General features: G+C 29.9%; 12 protein-coding genes across 12 annotated transcripts; 6 read left to right on the top strand and 6 right to left on the bottom strand. All coding sequences in view use genetic code 12, as the record gives it.

The window, feature by feature from the left end:
• The first annotated feature begins 118 nt into the window (after positions 1-118).
• On the top strand, positions 119-4,410 carry RJT21DRAFT_119133 (lysophospholipase). The gene has a single exon (XM_064881283.1). It carries the CDS (start codon positions 144-146, stop codon positions 4,269-4,271), a length of 4,128 nt encoding a protein of 1,375 aa, XP_064739759.1. The 5' UTR covers positions 119-143; the 3' UTR covers positions 4,272-4,410.
• On the top strand, positions 4,411-6,835 carry RJT21DRAFT_119132 (uncharacterized protein; the record flags this gene model as incomplete). The annotated part of the gene is made up of 1 exon (XM_064881282.1): positions 4,411-6,835. A coding segment is annotated over exon 1 (2,318 nt), but the record flags the coding sequence as incomplete, so codon positions are not given.
• A 6-nt stretch (positions 6,836-6,841) lies between these two features.
• On the bottom strand, positions 6,842-9,475 carry PIF1 (DNA helicase). The gene is made up of 2 exons (XM_064883843.1): positions 7,605-9,475; positions 6,842-7,535 (listed from the first exon to the last, which is right to left on the bottom strand). The coding sequence occupies exons 1-2, from the start codon at positions 9,274-9,276 to the stop codon at positions 6,910-6,912; spliced, it is 2,298 nt and encodes a 765-aa protein (XP_064739757.1). The 5' UTR covers positions 9,277-9,475; the 3' UTR covers positions 6,842-6,909.
• A 330-nt stretch (positions 9,476-9,805) lies between these two features.
• RJT21DRAFT_119130 (uncharacterized protein) lies at positions 9,806-12,425 on the bottom strand. Its single transcript, XM_064881281.1, has one exon. It carries the CDS (start codon positions 12,386-12,388, stop codon positions 9,848-9,850), a length of 2,541 nt encoding a protein of 846 aa, XP_064739756.1. The 5' UTR covers positions 12,389-12,425; the 3' UTR covers positions 9,806-9,847.
• A 120-nt stretch (positions 12,426-12,545) lies between these two features.
• Positions 12,546-13,555, top strand: RJT21DRAFT_119129 (uncharacterized protein). The gene has a single exon (XM_064881280.1). The coding sequence runs from the start codon at positions 12,579-12,581 to the stop codon at positions 13,497-13,499; it is 921 nt and encodes a 306-aa protein (XP_064739755.1). The 5' UTR covers positions 12,546-12,578; the 3' UTR covers positions 13,500-13,555.
• Positions 13,556-13,938, bottom strand: SMX4 (U4/U6-U5 snRNP complex subunit). Its single transcript, XM_064881279.1, has one exon. The coding sequence runs from the start codon at positions 13,906-13,908 to the stop codon at positions 13,642-13,644; it is 267 nt and encodes an 88-aa protein (XP_064739754.1). The 5' UTR covers positions 13,909-13,938; the 3' UTR covers positions 13,556-13,641.
• Positions 13,939-14,114: 176 nt separating this feature from the next.
• Positions 14,115-15,160, top strand: RJT21DRAFT_119126 (mitochondrial 54S ribosomal protein uL29m). The gene has a single exon (XM_064881278.1). It carries the CDS (start codon positions 14,152-14,154, stop codon positions 15,061-15,063), a length of 912 nt encoding a protein of 303 aa, XP_064739753.1. The 5' UTR covers positions 14,115-14,151; the 3' UTR covers positions 15,064-15,160.
• RJT21DRAFT_119125 (uncharacterized protein) lies at positions 15,161-15,778 on the top strand. The gene has a single exon (XM_064881277.1). The coding sequence runs from the start codon at positions 15,328-15,330 to the stop codon at positions 15,697-15,699; it is 372 nt and encodes a 123-aa protein (XP_064739752.1). The 5' UTR covers positions 15,161-15,327; the 3' UTR covers positions 15,700-15,778.
• On the bottom strand, positions 15,759-16,828 carry KSR1 (3-dehydrosphinganine reductase). The gene has a single exon (XM_064883839.1). The coding sequence runs from the start codon at positions 16,775-16,777 to the stop codon at positions 15,818-15,820; it is 960 nt and encodes a 319-aa protein (XP_064739751.1). The 5' UTR covers positions 16,778-16,828; the 3' UTR covers positions 15,759-15,817.
• Position 16,829: 1 nt separating this feature from the next.
• Positions 16,830-18,159, bottom strand: MRPL8 (mitochondrial 54S ribosomal protein bL17m). Its single transcript, XM_064883842.1, has one exon. It carries the CDS (start codon positions 17,753-17,755, stop codon positions 16,988-16,990), a length of 768 nt encoding a protein of 255 aa, XP_064739750.1. The 5' UTR covers positions 17,756-18,159; the 3' UTR covers positions 16,830-16,987.
• On the bottom strand, positions 17,903-19,812 carry LPD1 (dihydrolipoyl dehydrogenase). The gene has a single exon (XM_064883840.1). The coding sequence runs from the start codon at positions 19,523-19,525 to the stop codon at positions 18,050-18,052; it is 1,476 nt and encodes a 491-aa protein (XP_064739749.1). The 5' UTR covers positions 19,526-19,812; the 3' UTR covers positions 17,903-18,049.
• A 1,337-nt stretch (positions 19,813-21,149) lies between these two features.
• KGD2 (alpha-ketoglutarate dehydrogenase) lies at positions 21,150-22,953 on the top strand. Its single transcript, XM_064883841.1, has one exon. The coding sequence runs from the start codon at positions 21,519-21,521 to the stop codon at positions 22,854-22,856; it is 1,338 nt and encodes a 445-aa protein (XP_064739748.1). The 5' UTR covers positions 21,150-21,518; the 3' UTR covers positions 22,857-22,953.
• Positions 22,954-24,424: the final 1,471 nt, after the last annotated feature.

Below are 24,424 nucleotides of genomic sequence, written 5' to 3'. Positions count from 1 at the left end.
TAAGTGCTACTAAAGTATTTGGATATTTAGAAAAATCAGTATTTCATGAATTAACTAAGAATATGACAACTCAAAGATTATCTCATGATGAAATCTTATATTTAGATGAAAAATTAGGATTTTCTATTGTGGTTGAAGGAGTAATGCAAGTATTTACAAGAATTACTAATGAAAATTCTAAAATTCCTGATTTTGAAGATGAACTGACTCAAGATCGTTCAGATATATTAATTATAGGAAATCAAAGATATCAATTATTAAATGAAGTAAAAAGTGGAGCACCATTAAGCTCTCTTATAAGTACTTTGGATTTATTTAATCCAACTTATTTTGAGGATGATATGACTAATAATTTGAGTAATTTTAATCTTTCAAATGATTCTATATCACCTACAAATCCTTCAAATGGTCCTGGTATATCTCCATTTGATAATATCTTATCTAATGATTCAACCACAGCAGCAGATTCTCCAAGGTTAGTTAGTCATGCTCCTATTCCAGAGTATCCTGAAATAGTTGCCAGACCAAAACCTAATAATCATCATCACAGGGTAAATAAGCATCGACTGCAACTGCAACTGCAGCTGCAACTGAAACTGCAACACCACCACCACCATCACCATCACCATCATACAGGTGAACAAGATCCTCAAAGTGCTACTATAGCAATTATCCCATATCTGGCATTCCAAAGGGTTCAATCAAAATATCCAAAGGCTACTTCGCATATAGTTACTATGGTACTTACAAGATTATATAAAGTTACTATGAATACTATTCATAATTATTTAGGTTTAACTAAAGAATTAATGGAAAGTGAAATCCAATTAAATGACATGGATCCAAGTCCAACGGCAAATCTTCCTCGGTATCTCTATGATGGATTACTTGAAAAAGTTTATAATGAAGAAAACCATAATGAAGAAAACAATCAGCCAGCTGCAATGCCTGAATTATCATCACATTCTTCAACCACAAATTCAAATAATTTAAGTAAACTGCATTATTCTAATGGTTCATCTAGATATGTTGTACTTGATTCAAATTTAAAATCAACTCATCCTGGAGATCTTTTATCTTCCGTACCATTATCTCGTAAATCAGAATATTATCAAACTCATAGTGATCAATTACCTCCAACATTTTCTCCTTCAGCAAGTAGAAAGAATATTAGACTTGCTTCATCGACTATATCTCCTGATACTACATTAAAGAGTAATCCATCTAATTTAAAATTCTCTATGTTTTCTGATGATACAGAAGAAAGTGAAGATAAATCTGTTCGAGTCGCTATAATTGAAAATATATTTAAATTATTAGGAATTAATGAAAGATCAGCTTTATTATTTTCTAAATTATCAAATTTACATTCAGGTCAATCCTCAAGATCTTCTTCAATTGTTGGATTACCTGGACTTATGCGATATAGTGGTAGTAATCAAATTAATCCCTTTGGTAATGGGATTTCTAATATTAATAATAATAATAATAATGGAAATTTCGATCCATTAACTGGTAGATTTAAATTTGATACATTATCTACTGTATCTTCAACTCCTATAAGTCGAAGTTCAACTCCTATAAAAGTTTATAATACCTTAAATCAAGCACAATTAATGAAATTAGGTAATAATAGTTCAACTGAATTAAGTGTTAATTTTATTAAAAAATCTGGTAGTACAGGATCTCAACCAGATATTAATTTAGATGCTGTAAGAAATGAATTTTCAAAAGTATTACATATTAAATATTATGGTCCAAATAGTATTATTGTTGAACAAGGTACTTTTAATTCAGGATTATTTTATGTAATAGATGGTTCATTAGATATTTTACATTTACCTCAAACAACTTCTGATTTTGGTCCATCTAATACTCATTCATCTCCTAAAAGACTTTATACTATTAGACCAGGAGGTTTAGCAGGTTATCTTACTTCTATTGTAGGATTTAGATCTTTAGTCTCAATAAAGACATCTTCAAAGGGAGCAATTGTTGCTCATATCTCCAAATCAGATTTTTCAAAATTAATTGATAAATATTATTTCTTACAATTACCAGTAGCTACTAAATTAAAGACTTTATTATCAAAACAAATACTTACTATTGATTATTCATTAGAATGGTGTCATATTCCTGCTGGTAATGTACTTTGTTCACAAGGAGATTTAGCTAATGGATTTCATATAGTCTTAAGTGGTAGATTTAGAGCTGTAAGATCAAATAAAGTAATATCAAATAATGAAGAAGAATTTGATGATCTTAGTGATGATTTTGGTGATGAAAATTTTATTGATGAATCAACTGATCATAGATCAACAAATGAAGATATTGAAGTATTAGGTGAATATGGTCATGGAGAAGCTATAGGAGAAGTTGAAGTTTTAACTGCATCTAGAAGAACTAATTCACTTATTGCTGTAAGAGATTCAGAAACTGCTAGAATCCCAAGAACTTTATTTGAATTACTTTCTTTACAAGATCCATCAGTTATGATTAAAGTATCTAGAATTGTCGCTAGTAAGGCATTAACCAAAGTTAATGCTCTTAATCAATATGCTTCATTTAATTCTGGTTCAATATCATCATCTACTGTTCCACATATTTCAAATGAGTATAAGACTATAACTATTTTACCAACCGTTCTGGGATTACCAGTAAGAGAATTTGCTGATAAATTAGTAGCGGCTCTTAAAGCAATTGGTAGAAATGTTATTTCTTTAGATCAGGCATCTACTTTAACTCATTTAGGAAGACATGCCTTTGATGAAAGATTGGCTCAATTGAAATTATCAGGTTATTTTGCATATTTAGAAGAAGAATATGAAACTATTGTATATGTATGTGATACTCCATTAAAATCAAATTGGACTTCAACTTGTATTTCTCAAGGTGATTGTATTTTATTACTTGCCGATGCTGAAGATGATGAAGTAGCAACTGGTGTAGGTGATTATGAAAGATTATTAATGAAATTTAAGACTACAGCTAGAACAGATTTATGTTTAATGCATCCTGAAAAATATGTGGTACCTGGTTCAACTAGTATTTGGTTAAAGAATAGATTATGGGTTCAAGGTCATCATCATATTCAAATGTCAATTCCTAAACAATCACTGAAACAAACTGATTCTAAACGTCCTAATATCATTAGTGATTTGGCTGCAAAAATTAGTAGTAAAACTAATCCAAGTATTAAATTAAGTTTTGAGAATGTTAAAACTCGAGCTATATCATCTCTTGTCAAATTAAATGCCTTTTCAAGACATGATGAAAAAGTTGTTCAAAATCATAAAAATGATTTCTTAAGATTAGCAAGAATCTTATCTAATGAAGGCGTAGGTTTAGTATTAGGAGGTGGTGGTTCACGAGGGATTTCTCATGTTGGAGTTGTTACTGCATTAGAAAGACATGGTATTCCAATTGATATTATAGGTGGTACATCAATTGGATCATTTGTTGGTGGTCTTTATGCTAAAGAATATAATATTGTATCAATCTATGGTTGGTCAAAGAAATTTTGTAAAAGAGTTGCATCACTTTGGAGATCACTTTTTGATTTAACTTATCCTGTAACATCTTATATTACTGGTTATGAATTTAATAGAGGGATTTGGAAAGTATTTGGATTTACAGAAATTGAAGATTTTTGGATTAAATATTTTTGTAATTCCACTAACTTAACCAATTCAACTATGGATATTCATGAGACAGGATATCTGTGGAGATTTATTCGAGCATCTATGTCTTTAGCAGGACTTTTACCTCCTATTGCATATAAAGGATGTATGTTAATGGATGGTGGATATCTTGATAATCTACCAGTTCTGGAAATGAAGAAGAAAGGTGCAAAATATATTTTTGCAGTGGATGTAGGATCAGTAGATGATAAATCTCCTATGGATTATGGAGATACATTATCAGGATTATGGGTTATCTTTAATAGATGGAATCCATTCTCCAAACATCCTAATGTTCCAACCATGACAGATATTCAATTAAGATTAGCATATGTAGCTAGTGTTAATGCTTTAGAACTTGCTAAGAAAACTCCTGGTGTCATTTATTTAAGACCTCCTATTGATGGATATGCTACTTTAGATTTTGGTAAATTCGATGAGATTTATCATGTTGGACTTTCTTATGCTGATAAACTCATTACTTCTTGGGAACAATCAGGTAAAATGCCTCCTATAGCAGGTATGGTTGATACTGATGATACTGATAATAATGATCATAAACGAGTTAGATACAGACGGAATTCTATATAAAAGATTTTATATGTAAGTTATTTATTTCTTCTGTTGCAGCAATTTTTTTGCACCCTGAAAAATAAAAATAAAAATTAACAAGATAGAAAAAAAATAATAATTAAAAAATAAAAATGAAAAATTCAATTAGTTAACTCCATCGGGAAATCAGCCAAGTCTGATACCATAAATGTATATAGTATGATCAATATACGACAGGCACGATGGTGGAATGTCGTAGGGCGAATAAGTCATCCTTATTCGTCAACCAGAATATGGTCACGACGTTATCTATCCAATTCCAGTTCAGTTAATAAAACTACTAGCTTGAATTATGATCCATCATTGAAAGGAGATTTCATTAACTTTGGAATATTACCATTTTTACAAGGAAACTTAAATAGAGTATTGTTACCGGACTTTGAAGCTAAGGCTTTTCGACCGGAATATAATGCGGGACCTAGTGATGAACAGATGAAGATGTTAGCTGTACTTAATTCCAATATAAGTCTTATATTAAAGGGTAATTATCAAACTGGTAAATCCTTAGGATTATTAACTTATGTTATAAATAGAGCATTAATTAGAGTTCCTAATTATGCCGCATTAAAATCAAAACAAGGTATTGAATCTATAATAATATTACCGTCAGATGAATTAATTGAAGAATATCGTCAGAATGCTTTATTATTATTAGATGGAAGTCCGGAAGATTGTGCACCCAATGAACTTATACCAGAAAATGTAAATGCTAATAAAATTGAATATAATATTACCAGGAGACCCCTTAATATTAAATTTGTTTATTCTTCTCATGACGATAATCTTAATTTTAAAAGTGTTCAAACCGGTTCTGTTGATAAATCTATGGCTCCACAAATTCTTGTAACTAAATTTGATTATTTATATAAGATGATTAAGAATGATGAAACTAATGATTTGAAAACAGTAGAATTTATTGGTGTTGATGAATTTGATTATTACTTAAAAGTTACAGATTTAGGAAATGATACTATTATTGACAAAGTAGGAGTTAAAGAAAGATGTAGAAATCTACTCGAATTTACAGTTAAAAAGATTCAAGCACTTTCATTAGAAAATTTCAAGCATACTTTAAATCAAAACGAATCCAACTTAAGAAGATCCCGTTCTTCTGACAAGCGCAAGGATCATAATGTGGTGTATAAACCATTACAATTTTGTTTTTTAAGTCATGCTGAACATCCCCATAAATTAATGCTCAATATGAAAGATGCTACAAAGTTCAATAAGGAATCCGCTGATATTGAAGATGCTAATACCAACGAGCAACTATTGGATTCGTTAGATATTCAGAAAGCATTTATTGAGAAAATGATTCGATTCAACAATGAACAAAGATTAACAAGAGAGAAAGAAAGATCTTTGGTGTTTATTGAAGAAGGGTTCCTGTACCCAAAGAACAACCGTATAACTGAAGAAGAAGTAGTAGTAGAAGCAGAAGAAGAAGAAAGTATAGATAAAAAGAAACATAAAATTAAAGATGGAAAAATAGAAGCTTACTTCATTTCCTTAGAACCTCAATATCAAAAGGGGAATAAACATGCCCGTTGTCATATCATTAGAGATATAGATGTTGAGAAAAATAAACCTATCAATCGACAAATACTTAAACTCATGGATGATCATATAGAAGTTGCACAGAATGCCTCTAAGAAACTTAAGGTATTTGAAAGAGACTTATTGAAATTCATGATGATAGACAATGATCAAACTTCAGCTATGACTGAATGGATAAGAGATTTTGTTTATTTATATCGTTTGAAATATGGTAAAGAGCGTAACTTAGTTATAGTTTTACCATCTAATACAAAGGTTCAAGCAATGATAAAAGAGCTTAATGAGAAGAAAGACGTTGAAAATTCATTTAGTGAGCTTTTTGAAATGGATCTGGTAAGTCCAATAAATTTAATGAGAGGGAAAGTTGGTACTAATTATATAGCTACTGCTCCTCAATTATTGGGTATTAATATTCATGGAATGTCTGATATTGCAATCATGGATTTTAAGTCACTCATACCTCAAACTGCCTTTATGGGATTATCGGAAAATATAGAAACTATTAATGGTATTACTGATCCGTATGGTGATTTACTATCATTTTATTTAAGTAGATTATTAATATCACCTTCGTCTAAGAAAAAGAGAATCTTTTTCAATGTGGGATCTAAACCAGGTTTAGGTTTAAATGATCAAGAGTATCAATTTAATCTTACCCGTTTAGGATTAATGCTTGCCTATAATAATATGTGGAATCTTATTGAAATTAAAAAGTTTAATGATCCATCAAGATCAATACCAAATGAAAAGAAGAATTTGAAAAAGATACCTAAACGATTTAGAGATTATCTTAGTGCAACCAATCCTCCTGAAGATTCTTTACTGTATAATATGACTGAAGATCAATTTAGTAAAATTCGAGGAGCTGTAATACGAGCAATAAGAGATAAATCTAAGAAAGGAATTCTAAATAATTCTAAATGATTCTAAATGATTCTAAATGATTCTAAATGATTCTAAATGATTCTAAATGATTCTAAATAATTTAAATTAATGAAACAAAAATTTGTACATAGTTATAGAAATATGTTTATTGATATATATACAAGAAATATATTATTCATTCATTCATTGTCTGATAAGATCGTGATGATGGAGCTAATATATCAGTACTACTATAAAATTTATCAAGTTTAGATTGACCACCAGATTTAATTACTGTCAAACTATCATAAAATCTAATCACTCGAGGATGGGCAATAATTTTTGATCTATCATAATTAAGAACTTGAAGTCCCTCTCTTGATACTGCTCTTGATAATGCTACATAAGCTTGACCCTTTTCAAATACTCTTTTTAAATCTACTTTAACTTTCGGTAAAGTTTGACCTTGAGATTTATGAATTGATAATGACCAAGCTAATATTAAAGGTATTTGAACTCTTGAAGCTAATACTACATCTTTATCATCTTCAACTTTCCATTCTTCAGGATCTACTACTACAGTACGTGTATCAATACCATTAGCTAATAAGAATTTAACTAATGGAAGCTTTTTCCCATTCGCATCACTATCTTCAAGAGCTTTAGCAGCAAATTGTCTCTCAATTTCTTGTTTTCTTTCTCGATTTAGTATATCTTCTGTTGATAAATTAGAAATATCTGATGAACTTAAATGATCGAATATATAATCAGATTCTCCTTGCTCATTTTCAGGATTACCATTTTTATATTTTAAATAAGTATCTCGATCCACAAAATCTATAACTTGTCCTAAAGAACCATTTACAATATCTGAATCAAGATTTTTAATACACATAACTTGAGCATTCTTTTTAAGTCTTAATTCTTCAGGAGCTAAAAAATTTTGTAATAAAGATTGTCGTATTCTAGGTTCTGCCAGACCTCCATCTGTTGAATTAAATTTTAATGTTTCACCAGGAAGTTTATTTAGACGAAAATCATTAGCATTATCAACTTCTCTTCTAGTAGCAAAGATTTCTGCTGGAACTATTCCAGCAGGACATATAAGTTCTCGATTTAATTTTCGAAATTCTTTACTAGTATCTTCAGAAACTTTCCCATCTCTTAATTCATTTAACATTTCTATAAATTTTTGATCTCCCTTTTGTCTATAGACTTCTGTTAATACAATTGTTTCTTCAATACTCGATTGCCAAGCATAAGAATCAAAGGCAAAAGAAATTTCTTTCCTTTCAATTAATCTATTATTTTCATCTCTTTGTTGTTTAACAACAGGAGGTAATTGATAAAAATCTCCACAAACAACAAGTTGTATACCACCAAATGGTTTATTATTATCTCTTACTTTCCGAGCAATTGAATCTAATTTATCAAAAAATTCTCCATCAACCATTGAAATTTCATCTATAATAAGTACTTTAGCAGATCTCCATTTATACATGGCAGTTTTATTCTTTCTTACTCGATCTATTAATTTTGATACTGGAGAATCTCCTAATCCAACTCCAGCAAAACTATGTAGAGTTGTTCCACCTATATTACAAGCAGCTAAACCGGTTGAAGCAGTAACATAAACTCCTTCAGAAAATTTATTTTTTAATTCTTTTATAATAACTCTTAATAAAACAGATTTACCTGTACCTGCTGAACCAGTATAAAATAATGGGATTCCTTCAAGAACTTTATTTAATATATATTCTTGTTCTGATGAAAGAATCATTGGTTTAACTGTCTTTATAATCAGCAGAGAATCATCTTCTTGATATACGGTTGGTCTTTGAGTAGAAAATAGTATTTTATGATTTGGTATAGATTTAGGTTTTGAATTTAGTGGTTTAGTATTAGTGGAATTGGAATTGGAATTGGTTAAAGTAGAAAAGGTTCTCATTTGATGAGCAACTTTTGATTTTATTGGACTACTTGTTCGACTACCCATTTGATCAAATGGAACTATCCTTACGGGACTCGAACCGTTGAAGTCAGTTAGTGAAGGTGGTAATATAGTATCATCATTATTTTCAACCTTTGCATGTTTCCATCCTGTATGTATATCAGAACTTGGTTGACGCTTTAATAATTTATTGATATTTTTTATATTAGTTTGATTTGGTTTTTTCATCATTAATTGATCAGCAGCTCTTAAAATTTCTACATCATCATCATCATCACCAAAATCAAATGAATCTAATTTTTGAGATAATTTAACATCTTGTCGCCTAATTGAATTATGTTTAATATCTATAATTTCCAGTTCTGATTCAAAATCAGAATCAAAATCAATTATATCTAAGATAGGATCTCGTGATTGTCTGGATTGTACTTTAGTACTTCCATCTTCATGAGACAAAGTCATGAAAATTTTATGATATTTATGATTCTTTTTTGAGTTATTGATATTAATATTGAATGTTGTGAAACTTTTTGTAGTTGTAAATTTAAAAGTATATGTATTAATCCAATTTGGGGGTACTTGACGGATGCCCAAATATTTAATAGTATGCATGCAATATGGTTATGTATAGTGAGTTTGAAACTCTAACGGGAAATTTTTGGAAATTTTGGCTTAATTTTGCCTAATAGGTCGTGTTCAAGATGTTTTTCAGTCAAATCTCTAAAGGTTTCTTCGCACTAGTATTGTTTGTTTATCAATATTTGGTGATATATCTGTGGTGACTTGGGATGCTTTGACGCGACTGGTACAGAATTAATTTTCTCACTTAGACTACCGTATTCAGCCTAACTCCGTAGATACTAAATTAGTAGTGTAATTGCTATATTATAATTAGTATTGATAGTATACATTATAATTAGTATTGATAGTATATATTATACTATGCAATACTATACTATACTGTACTATGTTACAATATGTTATACTATACTATACCACACTATACTATAGTCTACTACTTCTTCACTTATTACTATACTATATAGTATACTACTATACATACCACACTATAGTATACTACTATACTATACTACTATAATATACTGTACTATGTTACACTATACTATGTTATACTACTCTATACTATACTACTATACTACTATACTACTATACTATTCTTATACTATCGCGCAGGATGGTTGGCTCCAATAGCCCAACCTAATCCTGAAACAAAAAGATTAGACAATTTTTCACTGGCTTGATTAGTCGTTGTAGTAGCATCCGTAATAATTTCATTAGCAAGTGATCCAATATTTTCTTTAACATCATTTAAACTACGTAAATGATTAGTAGATTGAAATGTCTTTAATTCAGCCACTCTATTATCATCAAAATATTCTTGTAATTGTTCATTAATTCTTTCCCATTGATTAATAATAACTTTACTATTATCAGCCATTGTATCTAAATGACAAGTAAATTCAAGAGTACGTGAAAGTATTTGTCTTTGTTTAAGCCAAATTTCAATTTTTTCTCCTTGTTTCTTTTCATTAAGTTCATCTTCATACCAATTTGGTGAAATATATTTACCTACTTGATAAAATGTTAACCAAATATCATTTAAATTACTATTATTTTCTTGATAATGATTTAATAATTCAATACATTGATTATAAGCAAATTGAAAATTATTATCAATTAATGCTGATTCAATACAAGCAGATTTTAATTTATTAAAATAATATGTCGAATTTTCATTATCATTATTAATATCAAAATATAATAATAAATCATTTAAAATTCGATATAATTTTTCAAATGCTAAATATGATTTTGGATTTTGTTCAAGAATTATATTAATTAATTTAATAGGAGTTAATCCATCATTATCTGTTGAATTATTATTAGATCCTCCAAAATTATGAATTAATTGATAAGGTGTAAATGGTAAATTTTTTTCAACAGAAATCTTAAAATTCTTCATATTATTCATGGCTCTAAATAAATGTTTAAATCGAATAATTAATTTTTGATTAATTTCATTTAATTGAGACAGTTTTGAAATATTATCAAATAATTCAAGACATTTAGCTGCATCATGAAGTTTACCAATTTTATCATTAATATTTGATGCATTATTAATTGAATCCCAAAATTTTTCTAATACTAAATTAAAATAGGTATTAGAATCAATTTCTTTTGCAAATGTTGATTCAACAATATCAAAAAAATTAGAGAATAATAATCTTCCAATAATTATATTCTTAATTTTTATTATATCTTGAGGTTCAGTAACAAAATTTATCATAAATAAATTAACTGATTTTAATAATTGAGGTAAATTTATAGAATTAATACCACTAAATATAAGAAGAATTTCTTTCTCCTTAATAGATATTGGTTGAATTGAATATTTAAAATGTAAATATTTCGAAATAGTTAATTTATTTATAGGATATAATTCTTGACATGTAATTAAAATTTGTTTTAAAAATGCTATTGAACTTCCATCTGCTTCAATAAATAAATTTCTTATAGGATTTTCAGGAGATTTAATAAATTCTCCAAATGAATCAAAATGAGGTAATTCTGTAAAATTGAATTGTATATCAATAGGTGATTTTTCGGTTGTTATTAATTGTAATGTATTAGATATATCATCATATATTTTTGTTTGTTCAATTGATGATACTTTCCTTTCATCATCTTCATAATATAGAGCATAATAATAACATGAAGCTAAGTAATATTCAATTATTTGTTTAATACCATCAATATCTGTATGAGGAAGCAGAATTATTGCATGAATAGCATGCTTCCAGATACTATACTTTTTAGATGGTGGACCTTGAGTTATTAATTGTGGATTGAAAAATAACCATACAAGTAATGGATCATAATCATTATTATGATAAGTAATTAATGGTAATATTACATGAGTTAACCAATTTTCTATAGATATTTTATCATTTACAAATGAATGTTGAGATAAAGGAGCTATTAAATGATTAAATTGATCAGCTAAATTATCAATCTTAAGGAATTCTTGTAATAATATGATATTAGAATCATTAGATATTGAAGCATAATTATCCCAATAATATGAATACAGTTGAATTAATCCATTATACCATAATTTAAATGGTTGAAAGTCATATAATGATCTAAATAAACTTTGAAAATTTGAAATATCATTATATAAACTAGATAATTTTAATACTTTGGCCTTAACAAATGTAAATAAGATTTCTTCAGGTGAATCAATTTTTGGATTTATTGTAAAGAAATATTGATTTATTTGTGCAGAAGTATCTAATAAAGTATCTGAAGCAGTCTTAAGGATTGAATTATTATTTTGAGGTATTGTAATGGACTCTTTATTAGATATCCAATTAACTAACTCTTCAAGATCATTAAATTTATCAGATGAATCATGATCATGATCATGATCCTTTTCCTTTTCTTCAATTACTAATGTTTGAACAAATTTAACTACTGAATCTAATGAATAAGTAGTTGGATCAGCATAAATAAGAATTAAATCAAGTATATGATTTATAGTTGTATATTGTAATGATAATGATGATTCTCCATATAAATGGATTCGAAGATTATTAAGAATTTCAATGACTTCTTCTGCTGAAATTCCTGAACTTAATACCAGAACTATACATACATATGTGGTAGCATCCACTATCTCATAATTAGTTGCTATATCACTCATATTGTCATTTAATTGTATTGTTTAATGAATATTTTGCTATACTTGTCATAGTTAATAATATAATGCTTAAAGTGCGTCGTGGATTTTTTTTCAACCATCACTATTACCACAAATAGTTTTTATTAGTGAGTTACATACTTAAGTTGCACTATCAACAATAAATATAAATATAAATATAAATATAAATAGTATGGCTACTTACGTGAATACTAAACAACAACGTTTAATTGATGAGTTCACATCTCATCATGTTAAGTTTCATGATAAAATTACTCAGGAATATCTGAAACTTAGACAACAAATATTTCAATTAACTAGTAATATAGTAAAAGAATTAAAGGAGACTCAAATTATAAGTAATACTAATATAATTAAATATCATGAAGTTAAATTTGAATTGGATAGAACTCTTGAAGCATATAAAAGTCATATAAATGATTTAAATCAAATCTTATCTATAAATTTACATGTTAAAAGTCCATATCAAGAAGAAATAGATCAAGAGAATCAACAATTAATTGAACGTAAACTTATTTTACAAAAGGAAATTAAAGATATTCAACAGGTTCAGGAACCTCGATTGAATAAGATGAAATTATTAGTTAAGAGTTTTGATTTAAATTCTAAATCTTCAACTTCTAAAGCATTTATACCATTAAGAAAAGATATTGAAGAAACAGAAAGTACAGCAATAGATCCAAATAGTTTAAAATTTACTAGACAAGATATTCAAGGTATATTTAAAGATGTATTTGCAGAATTTACTATATTAAAAGATGAAAATCCTCAATTTGAAGATTTTGATTTGAATTATCATATTGATGAACAATTAAAGAATAGTAGAATATTTCGTAAATCTGATAATAAAGATGATCCTGAAAATCCTTACCATTATTATAATTTACATAGATCTTCATTACAACAATTGGATATTAATACTACCATTGAAGAATATGATAAATTAATTAAAAGTACAGTCAATAGTATTGAACAGCTCGTTAAACAAGGAGTCGAAACCAAAGATAATTGGTATAAGAATGCTCAAAAACTTGAAATTGTTAGAGAAACATTACAAGCACTTGAAGATGAAGATATTCATATGGAAGAATAAAACTAAACCGTAAGTATAAATATATATATTATTAATATACATAAGAAGTAAACGATGTGTATACACTATAGTACAATGATGAATTATGATTTATGAATTTTGAATAATGACTCTATACATGAAATTAACTGGTTTGGTTAATCTATTCAGTAGATGGACTCACCAATATAACAGAATCACCTCTAACAAATACCATTTCTGTCTTTTTGACTATTGGTTCAACATCCTTCTCTGAAAATATAAATTCTTGTGCTTCACTTAATACCATATTACAATGGGAATCATACCCTTGAAGTCTACCTTTCATTTCTCTAGCTCCTCTTAATTTAACCAACACAAACTCATCTAATTGGAAACGAATTAAGTCAAGTGGTTCCTGCAGTTGTTGTTCTGTTCTTAAAGTCGACATTTCTCTATGATATTTATTATCTTAACCTTTTTACTTTGATAATAATCTCTTGCAATAGTTAAAGTATTCACCACTGTGAAAATGTTCTGGAGGATGTCGCCAAACTCACTCAAAAGAAAATGTCGGTGACGATTATGTCGCATTTCGAAATTTTTTTTGGTCGTACAATTTTTTTTTCATATTCTTCAATATTTACTAAGATTAAACTTAACTACACAACTGAAAGTTTTACTAGTCACAAGAATGAGTATACGTACGAGTTCAAGACTCTTTCTGAGTACTATTAGCAGATCCAAACCTGTTTCTATAGTAAATGGTAAATCAAAACCATTGAAGTTTACCGACTTAAAGACCATTAAATTAAGAGAACCAATTATACCAACAAAAAAGAATTTTGATGTTTCTTCAGAACATCCTTTATGGCAATTTTTTGCAAATGGAAGTAATACTACTGAATCTACACGTTCCTTTAATGATATGTCTCATGGACGTGAATGGAGTTTAGCTGAATTACGTCGGAAATCATTTGAAGATTTACATAAATTATGGTATATAGTCTTGAAAGAACGTAATGTTTTAGCAAGAGAAGCAGTAGCTGTTAATGGACCATATGAAAGATCAAGAAATGCACAATTTGATGCAGTTGATCAAAAGCTTCTTAATACTCATAAGAGAATAAAAGAAGTCTTATTAGAAAGACAAGTAGCATATGAAAGAGTTCAAACTTTAGGTGATAAACAACAAGAATATCTTAATGATTTTGCTGAAAGATATATAAATTCTAGTAATGATGATATATCATTATTTAATGAAAAATTGGTCAGACTTCAATATGCATTCTTTGGTATTCAACCTAGTCTAGATGATTATGATTTAAAGGAAGATATTAATGTTAAATTTGTTGAAGGTATAAATTATATTGCCAATTTAAAGATTTCTAGATACTTCAAACAAAATCCAGAAGCAAAAGAATCATTTGGTGAATTAAATGGAGTTAAAGAAGAATTACCTTTCTTATTATATGATATTGATACAGCTATTCAACAAGTTAAAGACTTAAGAGCTTCTAATGAATCAATTAAATTAGATAAGATCGATGTCTTACCATACCTTAAATCAACCATTAGTACTTTCATTGAAAATGAACAACAATGATGTAATCTCTTTCTGCATATAGACACAACCTTTCCATACTGTACATATATAAATATTATAAATATTATCTATATTATCTATAAATTGATAGTAAAGTTGTAATCTTTATAGAAAGGTTAAACAATTGCGACATTTCCAATTTTTTTTTCACAGTTATGGCACGACACGCGACATCTCCTCCAGTAACAATTTTTACCAATCATAATTTGCGGACTTAATATCAACGTCCTTCAATACAAATTAACAATAAATATAATTATAAAGATGGGAGGTAGAATACATGGATTTTTAGGAGGAGTTCTTCTAACCTCGGCATTTGCTTATTACACAGGAGAATATTTCAAGAAGAATTCTACATTTATATCGCATCAACTTCAAATTAGTGATAATGTTATAAACAATAGAATATTAACTAATAAAGATTTATTAAAGGAACTTGAACCAAAAAGTTCACATATTAGTACTACTGATCGTGTGAATTTTTCAGAAACTTCCAAACATATTTGGAATGATGAAATCATTACTATGGTTAATTGGGTATATTCAATAAATTGGTATCAATGGGGTCTTACTGTAGATAAGAAATTCAATCAATTACTTGATAAAGTTGCCTTTAGTGGAGTTGAAAAGAAATAGAGGATCATCACTGTATATTATTAGGACTTATTTAAGTAGCATTTATTATTATAAAACTTTGCATACAAAACTATACTATACTGTAGTGTATATTGTACTTTAATTATAATGTAAGATTCTAATCAACTTTATGAGCTTCAGATTCATTATCTCTCTTTTTAAAAAAAGTAATTATGTCACGATATACTACCCAATTGGCAATAGGAGCTATAATCAGAAAGAAGAAACTAATAATGATTTGAAAAAATGACCAATTACGAGGTAATACTCCTAAAACAGAACATCCTAATACCCAACCAACAAAATCAGTTGTAACTGTATCATAACCTTTACTTAATTGATCAATTATTAAGTCAGCACATTCTTCTCCTGGAATTGCTACACTTGAACCTTCAATTGTTTTAGTAATTTCTGGTTTAGTCTTTTGTTCTTCTTCATAACCTTCACTTAAGAAATTACCAGGGAATATACATGAAATTCTAAAATTGTATGGACCTAATTCTTGACGAAGTATTATAGATAAAGATTGAATAGCCGCTTTTAATGGAGCATATTGAGCATAACCAATGAATGGATAAAAACTTACTACTGAAGAAAATAATATAATATGTCTTGACTTAAATTGATCACGAGATATTTCAGAATTAGAAGCTAAAATTTGTTTAAATCCAGTATGAATTGAATTAACTGCAGTATTATAATTAATTAAAATTCCATTCTCAATATCTTTACCAGTTAAATCATTAAATAATTTAGGAATTGATGAACCAGCACAAGTAAAAATAAAATCAGGATCAAGTTTTCTATTAATTATAATTTCTTCCCATAATTTAATTGCTTCATCATATTTAGAAACATCACTTGATACATAAGAAATATGACAAGCTTCAGATTCTCCAACAGTTTTTTTAATTCTTTCAACTTGTGCTTGTAATTTACTTGTAGTTCTAGCTACTAATACAACCGAACAATTACGATGATATAATTTAAGCGCTAAATCTGCACCCACACCTTGTGAAGCTCCGATAATTACGGCCACTTTACCTTCTGGTTTGAAATGACTCTTTGAGAAATACATAACTCCGAAATTATATAGACTAATATAGTTTAAGTTGTATTATTAGATGTTTACCTATTGGAGATATCTGAAAATTGTCAATAGTGCACGCCAATTTTTATTTGCACCTACCTTTCTACACATTTGTTTAAAGTACTATGTTACTATGTGATATTAATGCTATGTACAGTAGAGGACATATCTACAAGACCTTTATGAATGACTAACTGACTATTTGGAGTCAGCTAAAAATGGTGAAGGTGGAAGTTCAATTTCCTTTTTAAATCTTGGTTTAGTTGGATGCTTCTTTGATACCAATACTTTTCCAACGAGATCACCACCATAATATTCAAGATTAGTTGGAATATTCTTTATTTGTTCTTCTATTTCTGGATCGAGAAATTCCTTCAGTTCAGTATCATATTTAAAGAATTCACGTTTACAAGTTTCAACTGCATTTCTAAATTCTTCTTCACCATTTTCTCTTTCTTTAGTTAATTTCTTAACATTATGACTAGTAAGATCATCTAATGGTAAATTTTGTAATTCTAATCTTGCTACGACTTTAGCTTGATACCAGAACTTAAATTCAATTGGAGAATCCACTAATTCAATTAAAGCCATTGGAGCTTTATCATCTCCTAATCTTCTTTCAAGTTTTATTATACGAGTAAATCCAGTTTTTCTATTAGGATATCTTTTTGATAATTCATTTATAATTTTACTTCCAACTTCTTCTTTATCGGGAGGTTGTAAATATCTAAAGGCTTTATTAATTGCTAATCTATCTTTTATATCAAGTGGTTTCTCTTTAGCATTAAATGCTCTTTCATTTTCTAAAGCTTCATGTAAAAACTTTTCGATCTTGGCTTGAGCTTTCATAGCCTTAGATTTGGTAGTTATTATAGCTTCATTACGAATCAAATTTGCACACAAATTTTTCATCATCAGTTTATTATGACGAGCCACTTGTGCGTGGAACTTTTGTAATGAAGGCATTATGTATTATATTACTGTATCAGCTCTTAGTCTTCTAACTATGGTTAATTATTGTTCAAAAGGCTCTTAAGATTTTCTTTGATATTTCTGAAAATTTTTAGCGACATTTTAATTACAGATTTACTTTGTACTGTGTCGCAAAAAAAACATCAAATCCGCGACATCACCATATAAATTTTTATAATGTACACTTGTATGTATTATTTGTATGATTATGAATATACAAAGAGTAAAGAAGATAATTTTAGATTAAAAGTCAAGACATTCGAAATCTAGATTATTTTTTAGGTTGACTTAAAAGTTAATAGTTTTATCAAAAGTACCTAAAGCAGCTTCTTTGAAAGCTTCAGATAAGGTTGGATGAGCATGACAAGTTCTGGCGATATCTTCAGTTGAAGCACCATATTCTAAAGCTAAACCAGCTTCAGCAATCATTTCACCAGCATTTGGACCAATGATATGAACCCCTAAAACTCTTTGAGTTTCAGCATCAGCAATAAATTTAACAAATCCATCAGTATCTAAATTAGTTTTGGCTCTTGAATTAGCAATGAATGGGAATTTACCAACCTTATATTTAATACCTTGTTCCTTTAATTGTTCTTCATTAAGACCAACCCAAGCAACTTCTGGATGAGTATACATGACAGATGGAATATTTCCATAATTAACATGTCCATGACCATGTTTAATATATTCAGCAGCAGCAATACCTTCTTCTTCAGCTTTATGAGCCAACATTGGTCCAAAAGTAACATCACCAATGACTCTGATATGTTCATGTTTAGTTCTATATTGATCATCAATAATTAATCTACCTCTGTTATCAACTTCTAAACCAGCAGCTTCTAAGTTTAAACCTTCAGTATATGGTCTTCTACCAATAGCAACTAATAATACATCAGCTTCTAATTCTTCCTTTTTACCTGATTTAACATTTTCAACTTCAATTTTAACAACTTCACCATCTCTTACACCAGAAGTAACTTTAGTACCTAATTTAAAGTTTAAACCTTGTTTAGCTAATAATTTTTGAGATTGTTTAGCAACTTCAGCATCCATACCAGCACCAATAGCTGGAGAAAATTCAATGACAGTAACTTCAGTACCTAATCTAGAATAGACAGAAGCCATTTCTAAACCAATAATACCACCACCAATAATTGATAATCTCTTTGGAATTTCTTTTAAAGATAAAATACCAGTTGAAGTAACAATTCTTTCTTCATCTATTTCAATTCCTGGGAATGGAGTTGGTTCAGAACCAGTGGCAACAATGAAATGATCAGCTTCAATATCTTGTTCTTCACCACCATCAATTGGTTTAACTTTAAGATTCTTTTCATCAACAAATGAACCTTCACCTTTAATATAAGTAACTTTATTTTTTTTAAATAATAATTCAATACCACCAGTTAAAGTTTTAACAGCTTTATCTTTGGCTTCAATTAATTTTGGGAAATCAACAGAAACTTCACCATTTATAGCAATACCTCTATGAGCTGAATCATGTTTAATTTGATGATATAAATGAGAATTATTTAAAAGAGATTTAGATGGAATACATCCAACATTAAGACATGTACCACCTAAAGCACCTCTCTTTTCAACACAAGCAGTATTAAAACCTAATTGAGCAGCTTTAATAGCAGCAACATAACCACCTGGTCCACCACCAATAACAACGACATCATATTTAGTTGATGCAAATCTAACAAATTGAGAAAATTTGTTAGAGTTAAGTTTATGAGATACTGAGCTTCTTAACATTTTTAATTCCAGATCAAATCCAACTATCAATTATCTATAATCTTTAAATGATCTTGATCTAATCTTGACAATTGATAATTCAACAATTGAACAATTAGTGGTTTCTTAAGGAACAATTTTTCTCAGTCCCGGCCAATAAAAAAATCGCAATGCTTCACTCTTGTCCGGTTTGAGCGTGGGCAATGTACAGGTTCGCACAATAAATTCCGAGACTAACGAGATTAGCACTTATTTATATAGTGCTTTATATTTGGTTTTGCTACTGTATATATATATGTATATATTTATATAATAAATGGGGTGATATATGGGGTCATGTATATCAGTAGAGTCGATAAGATAGATTATGTAAGAAAGACTGAATAGAAGCAAATAGAGTCAAATGGATTTGTATAGATATCCATGGCAAATAGTCAGTGTATGACTAGTAACATTAATAAGCCAGTCAGCTGCAAAATATTAGTACCAGTTAAGAGCATATCAGTTCCTGAATCCTACGGGGTTTGGTCATTCTGATTCCATGTATGTTTATTCTTTACTGTACTTGCTGATTTCTGGAGTCTTATAAGCGAAAATGGTACTAACTCCGCCATAGTATAGAATCCTCTTTCGATTATAATTTTATTAGTGCTTACGTTACCTCCGGTGTCACAGTGAATTTTCCAGTACTCATTCCACGAATAGGACTATATCATATATCCACATCTCCCTTCTGCTGTATTCCCTTATAGAATCTATGATGGTACATAGTATCACTGTATAACTGTACTGTATATGTGCTGGTTGCTCGCTCCGGATGCAAAACACTTTTATTAGCGGCATTCTTTTGTCGACTTACCACCCCGGAGTGAATTTGTCAGTTTGCAACCATACAAAAGAGACGAAAACAGAAATAAATGGATGAGTCAAAAAAACGTAAAATATAGAAAATGATTGTTTCCATGCAGATTAAAGTAGTCTGGTATTGCTCATAATAATGCCTGGTTACTGGTTTCTGTATTCGGAGTCAAAAATGAACTCCGAGATACATACTAAAAGTGTGAGACTAGCGCAACAATTTAGATAGCCTCACATGACAATCTTTATATAATGGTTTATTGGTGGCTATTCGAGCTGGTAGACAACAATGCACAATTGAATATTCCTCTAGAGAAGCCACCTACTAAGCATTTATAGCAATAATAAGCACCCGACTGGTCCAGTTGCGAAACGCGCGGCTCATCACGCCGACAACGCAAATTGCAACCGAACCTCATCAGTTGGCTCTAACACATGATAGAATGTCCAAATTAATAGTATATAACTAGTATAGATAGTATATATTATATAACCGTCTATTCAACTAACATATCCACTCAATTCTATAACGTTAGATCTGTCACCTTCAAATAAATAATTACTAATGAAATCATCACGTGCCTCGATGACCTGGACCTCCAAAAGCAACCTCATCGTCGCACCGCCAACCTGCAAACTCCGGGGAGGGCGGGCGCACCAGTAGCCAATTAAATAACAGAATTATGTCATAGAAGCTACGCCGAACACCACCAATAATCTTCATATCTTATAATTGAACCTCATAATAAAGCCCCATATACCCGTAATTCAATTTAAACTCTAATTATACCATCTCTAAATGACACCACCGAAAAACTCCCGGCCAAGTCCCCCGCCCATAAATTGCAAGCATTCCCTGTCCTGTACATAACCTCGGAGAGACATTTTGTCGTTTTTTTCCAACGAGTACAGTTGGTGGATTTCGGGCAGTCTGTTAAATGGATGGAGGCCAGCTAAAATTTGAAAAAAAAGTTCAACGCAACCGATTTCTTTCACCAATTGTTTGTTAATTAGTTAGTTGTTGATTTATTCACAGAACTCGTATTAGTTTAACCGTTTTAGATTATTGTGTTGGTCTTTTGTTTTACCTATTCCCGGACTTATTCGTTTATATTGCGCATTTTCCATATTCAATATTCATAACTAATCATAAATCATGTTGTCATCAAGTCTTAGATCTTCAGTAAAACGTGTTCCAAGAGCTACGTCTACTATTGCCAAATGTATCAGAACTTCAGCTGTGCTTTCTAGATCAATACATTCCACTTCTACTAATGCATCATTATTCTCCTCCACCTCATCATTAACTTCAACCTCATCTACATCCATGATCTCTTTTAAGAGAATGGCTTCTCAATCTGTTAAAGTACCAGATATGGCTGAATCTATTACTGAAGGTACTTTATCCGCTTGGGTTAAGAATGTCGGTGATTATGTTAATGTTGATGAAACTATTGCAACTATTGAAACTGATAAAATTGATGTTGAAGTCAATTCTCCAGTTTCAGGTACTATTACTGAACTTTTAGTAGAGGCTGATACTACCGTTGAAGTTGGTCAAGAAATTGCTAAAATTGAAGAAGGTGCAGCTCCAGAAGGTTCTGCTGCTCCAGCCAAGGAAGAACCAAAGGCTGCTGAACCAAAAGCTGCTGAACCAAAAGCTGAATCTACTCCTGCTCCAGCTGCTAAGGCTCCTACTCCAGCTGCCCCAGCTGCCCCAGCTGCTCCAAAGAAGGCTGAACCAGCTAAGGAAGCTCCAAAATCTGAATCTGCCACTTTCACCAACTTCTCTAGACATGAAGAAAGAGTCAAAATGAACAGAATGAGATTAAGAATTGCCGAACGTCTTAAGGAATCACAAAACACTGCTGCATCATTAACTACCTTCAATGAAGTCGATATGACCAATTTAATGGAAATGAGAAAGTTATACAAGGATGAATTCTTAGAAAAGACCGGTATAAAATTAGGTTTCATGGGTGCTTTTGCCAAGGCTTCTTGTTTAGCTGCTAAAGATATTCCAGCTGTAAATGCCTCTATTGAAAACAATGATACTTTGGTCTTTAGAGATTACACTGATATTTCTATTGCTGTTGCTACTCCAAAGGGTTTAGTCACTCCAGTCATTAGAAATGCTGAATCCTTATCCATTTTAGGAGTTGAAAAGGAAATTTCTGCATTAGGTAAGAAAGCCAGAGATGGTAAATTAACCTTAGAAGATATGACTGGTGGTACTTTCACTATTTCTAATGGTGGAGTTTTCGGTTCTCTTTACGGTACTCCAATCATTAACTTACCACAAACTGCCGTTTTAGGTTTACATGGTGTTAAGCAAAGACCTGTTACTGTTAATGGTCAAATCGTATCTAGACCAATGATGTACTTAGCATTAACTTATGATCACAGAGTCTTAGATGGTAGAGAAGCCGTCACTTTCTTGAAAACCATTAAAGAATTAATTGAAGATCCAAGAAAGATGTTATTATTGGAATAGATTATTTCACCAATAGAATGAACATAAAATTTAGTTTAACTAACTATTTTAATATATCTTATTATCGTTTTATACTATTTTTCATCATATATATCGCTTTCATTTTTATAAATGTATATTTTAACAACTCTGTTTATTAACGGTCTTTCAAATTCACGTATTGGATTATTTATTCAAAATGAGTTCTTTTTTAAATGTATTGTATTGTGTTGTACTTGCAACATAAGAGTTGCAGGGAGACGATGATGCACGAGTGGGTTAATGGGATACACTGGGTGGCTATGATGACGATATGGTCTACTGGTCAATATTGCGATACTTCAGCGAATATTGATTTGATTACAAGTCAATTCAAGTAATGCACAGCTAAAGCAAGGGACCTTAACTTGATAGGTTATTGTCGTAGAATGGATCACTCAAGCACTTGGCACGCAAACATCAGAGTATGCCTTAATGGTATAAGCGGCTGTACTTGGTCGATCCATGTTCATATCAAATAGCAATAGAAAATATGAAAAGATATTAGAAAATAAAATATAAAATAAAAAAAATACATTAAAATAAATAAATGAAGCCTTTAATTGTTAAAAGTTTCTCTCAATTGCTTTTTGCAATTATATAAACACTATATGTATATAATTTTATAGTACATATAATTGCAAAAAAAAATTTAAAGTAATTAAAATAACATAATTAAAAATTAAAACAATAATAAAAGAAGAGGAAAGAAACGAAGAAACGAAACAAAACAAAACTAAATGAAATGAAAAAGAAAGAAGGAAGGAAGGAAGGAAATAGAATTAATATTGAGTTAAAAAGTATAATAAAGAGGAAGAAGAGGAAAAGGAGAGAGAAAGAAGATAAAAAGGGAGTGTAAAGGATCTCCGGTTTATAGTCAGTAATGGCTTAGATAGAGTAATAATAGAGATAGATGTAATACAATTTTACTAAGTTGTATAGCGTTTATTAAACATCAGGCAATAAGAGTATACAACATAATATAGGGATCAATTAGTGGTTAATACGGAAATGATAAACTAACTAAATCGGTGCACAGTACGTAATGACGTAAGCGATTCCAACGGGAGCAGTACAAGTACCGATAACTATCCTAATAATCCAGTTCATCTGCCGGAGCGACGTGCGTCTCAACTAAGGTGTTTCCTTGATAGGTAAATAATGTAGTAAATGTGAAATACTATTAGAGAACACTGATCGGCTAGGCAAATAATTAGGGAATAGTTATAATCCACATCGCTCGAAAAAGAAAAAGAACCCGCCTAGACCTGAGGCAGCTCCTTGATTCACTACACGAGGTCAATGAGATTATAATTTAGACTGCATCATAAGGAAATTACTTAGGTGCGGATATGTCTTATCTAAATGTAAAAAATTTGAGATGTGCTGTAAGCCTACCATAAGCACGATGTGCGTATAACTAATGATGTATGTTGCGCTAGTAATTTCTGCAAATCATTTTTCCACAATATATATGGGTGTAAATTTACGAGAGAAAGGCTTTCATGATGTTCAAAAATAAAAAATAATCGTACGCTTCCTGTCAAAAA

Source organism: Scheffersomyces amazonensis, assembly GCF_036850825.1.
Source record: "Scheffersomyces amazonensis strain UFMG-HMD-26.3 chromosome Unknown RJT21scaffold_2, whole genome shotgun sequence".
In the NCBI taxonomy this organism is placed as follows: Eukaryota; Fungi; Ascomycota; class Pichiomycetes; order Serinales; family Debaryomycetaceae; genus Scheffersomyces; species Scheffersomyces amazonensis.
Note: the sequence above shows the minus strand (reverse complement) of the source record. Positions and strands in the feature narration are given on the sequence as shown.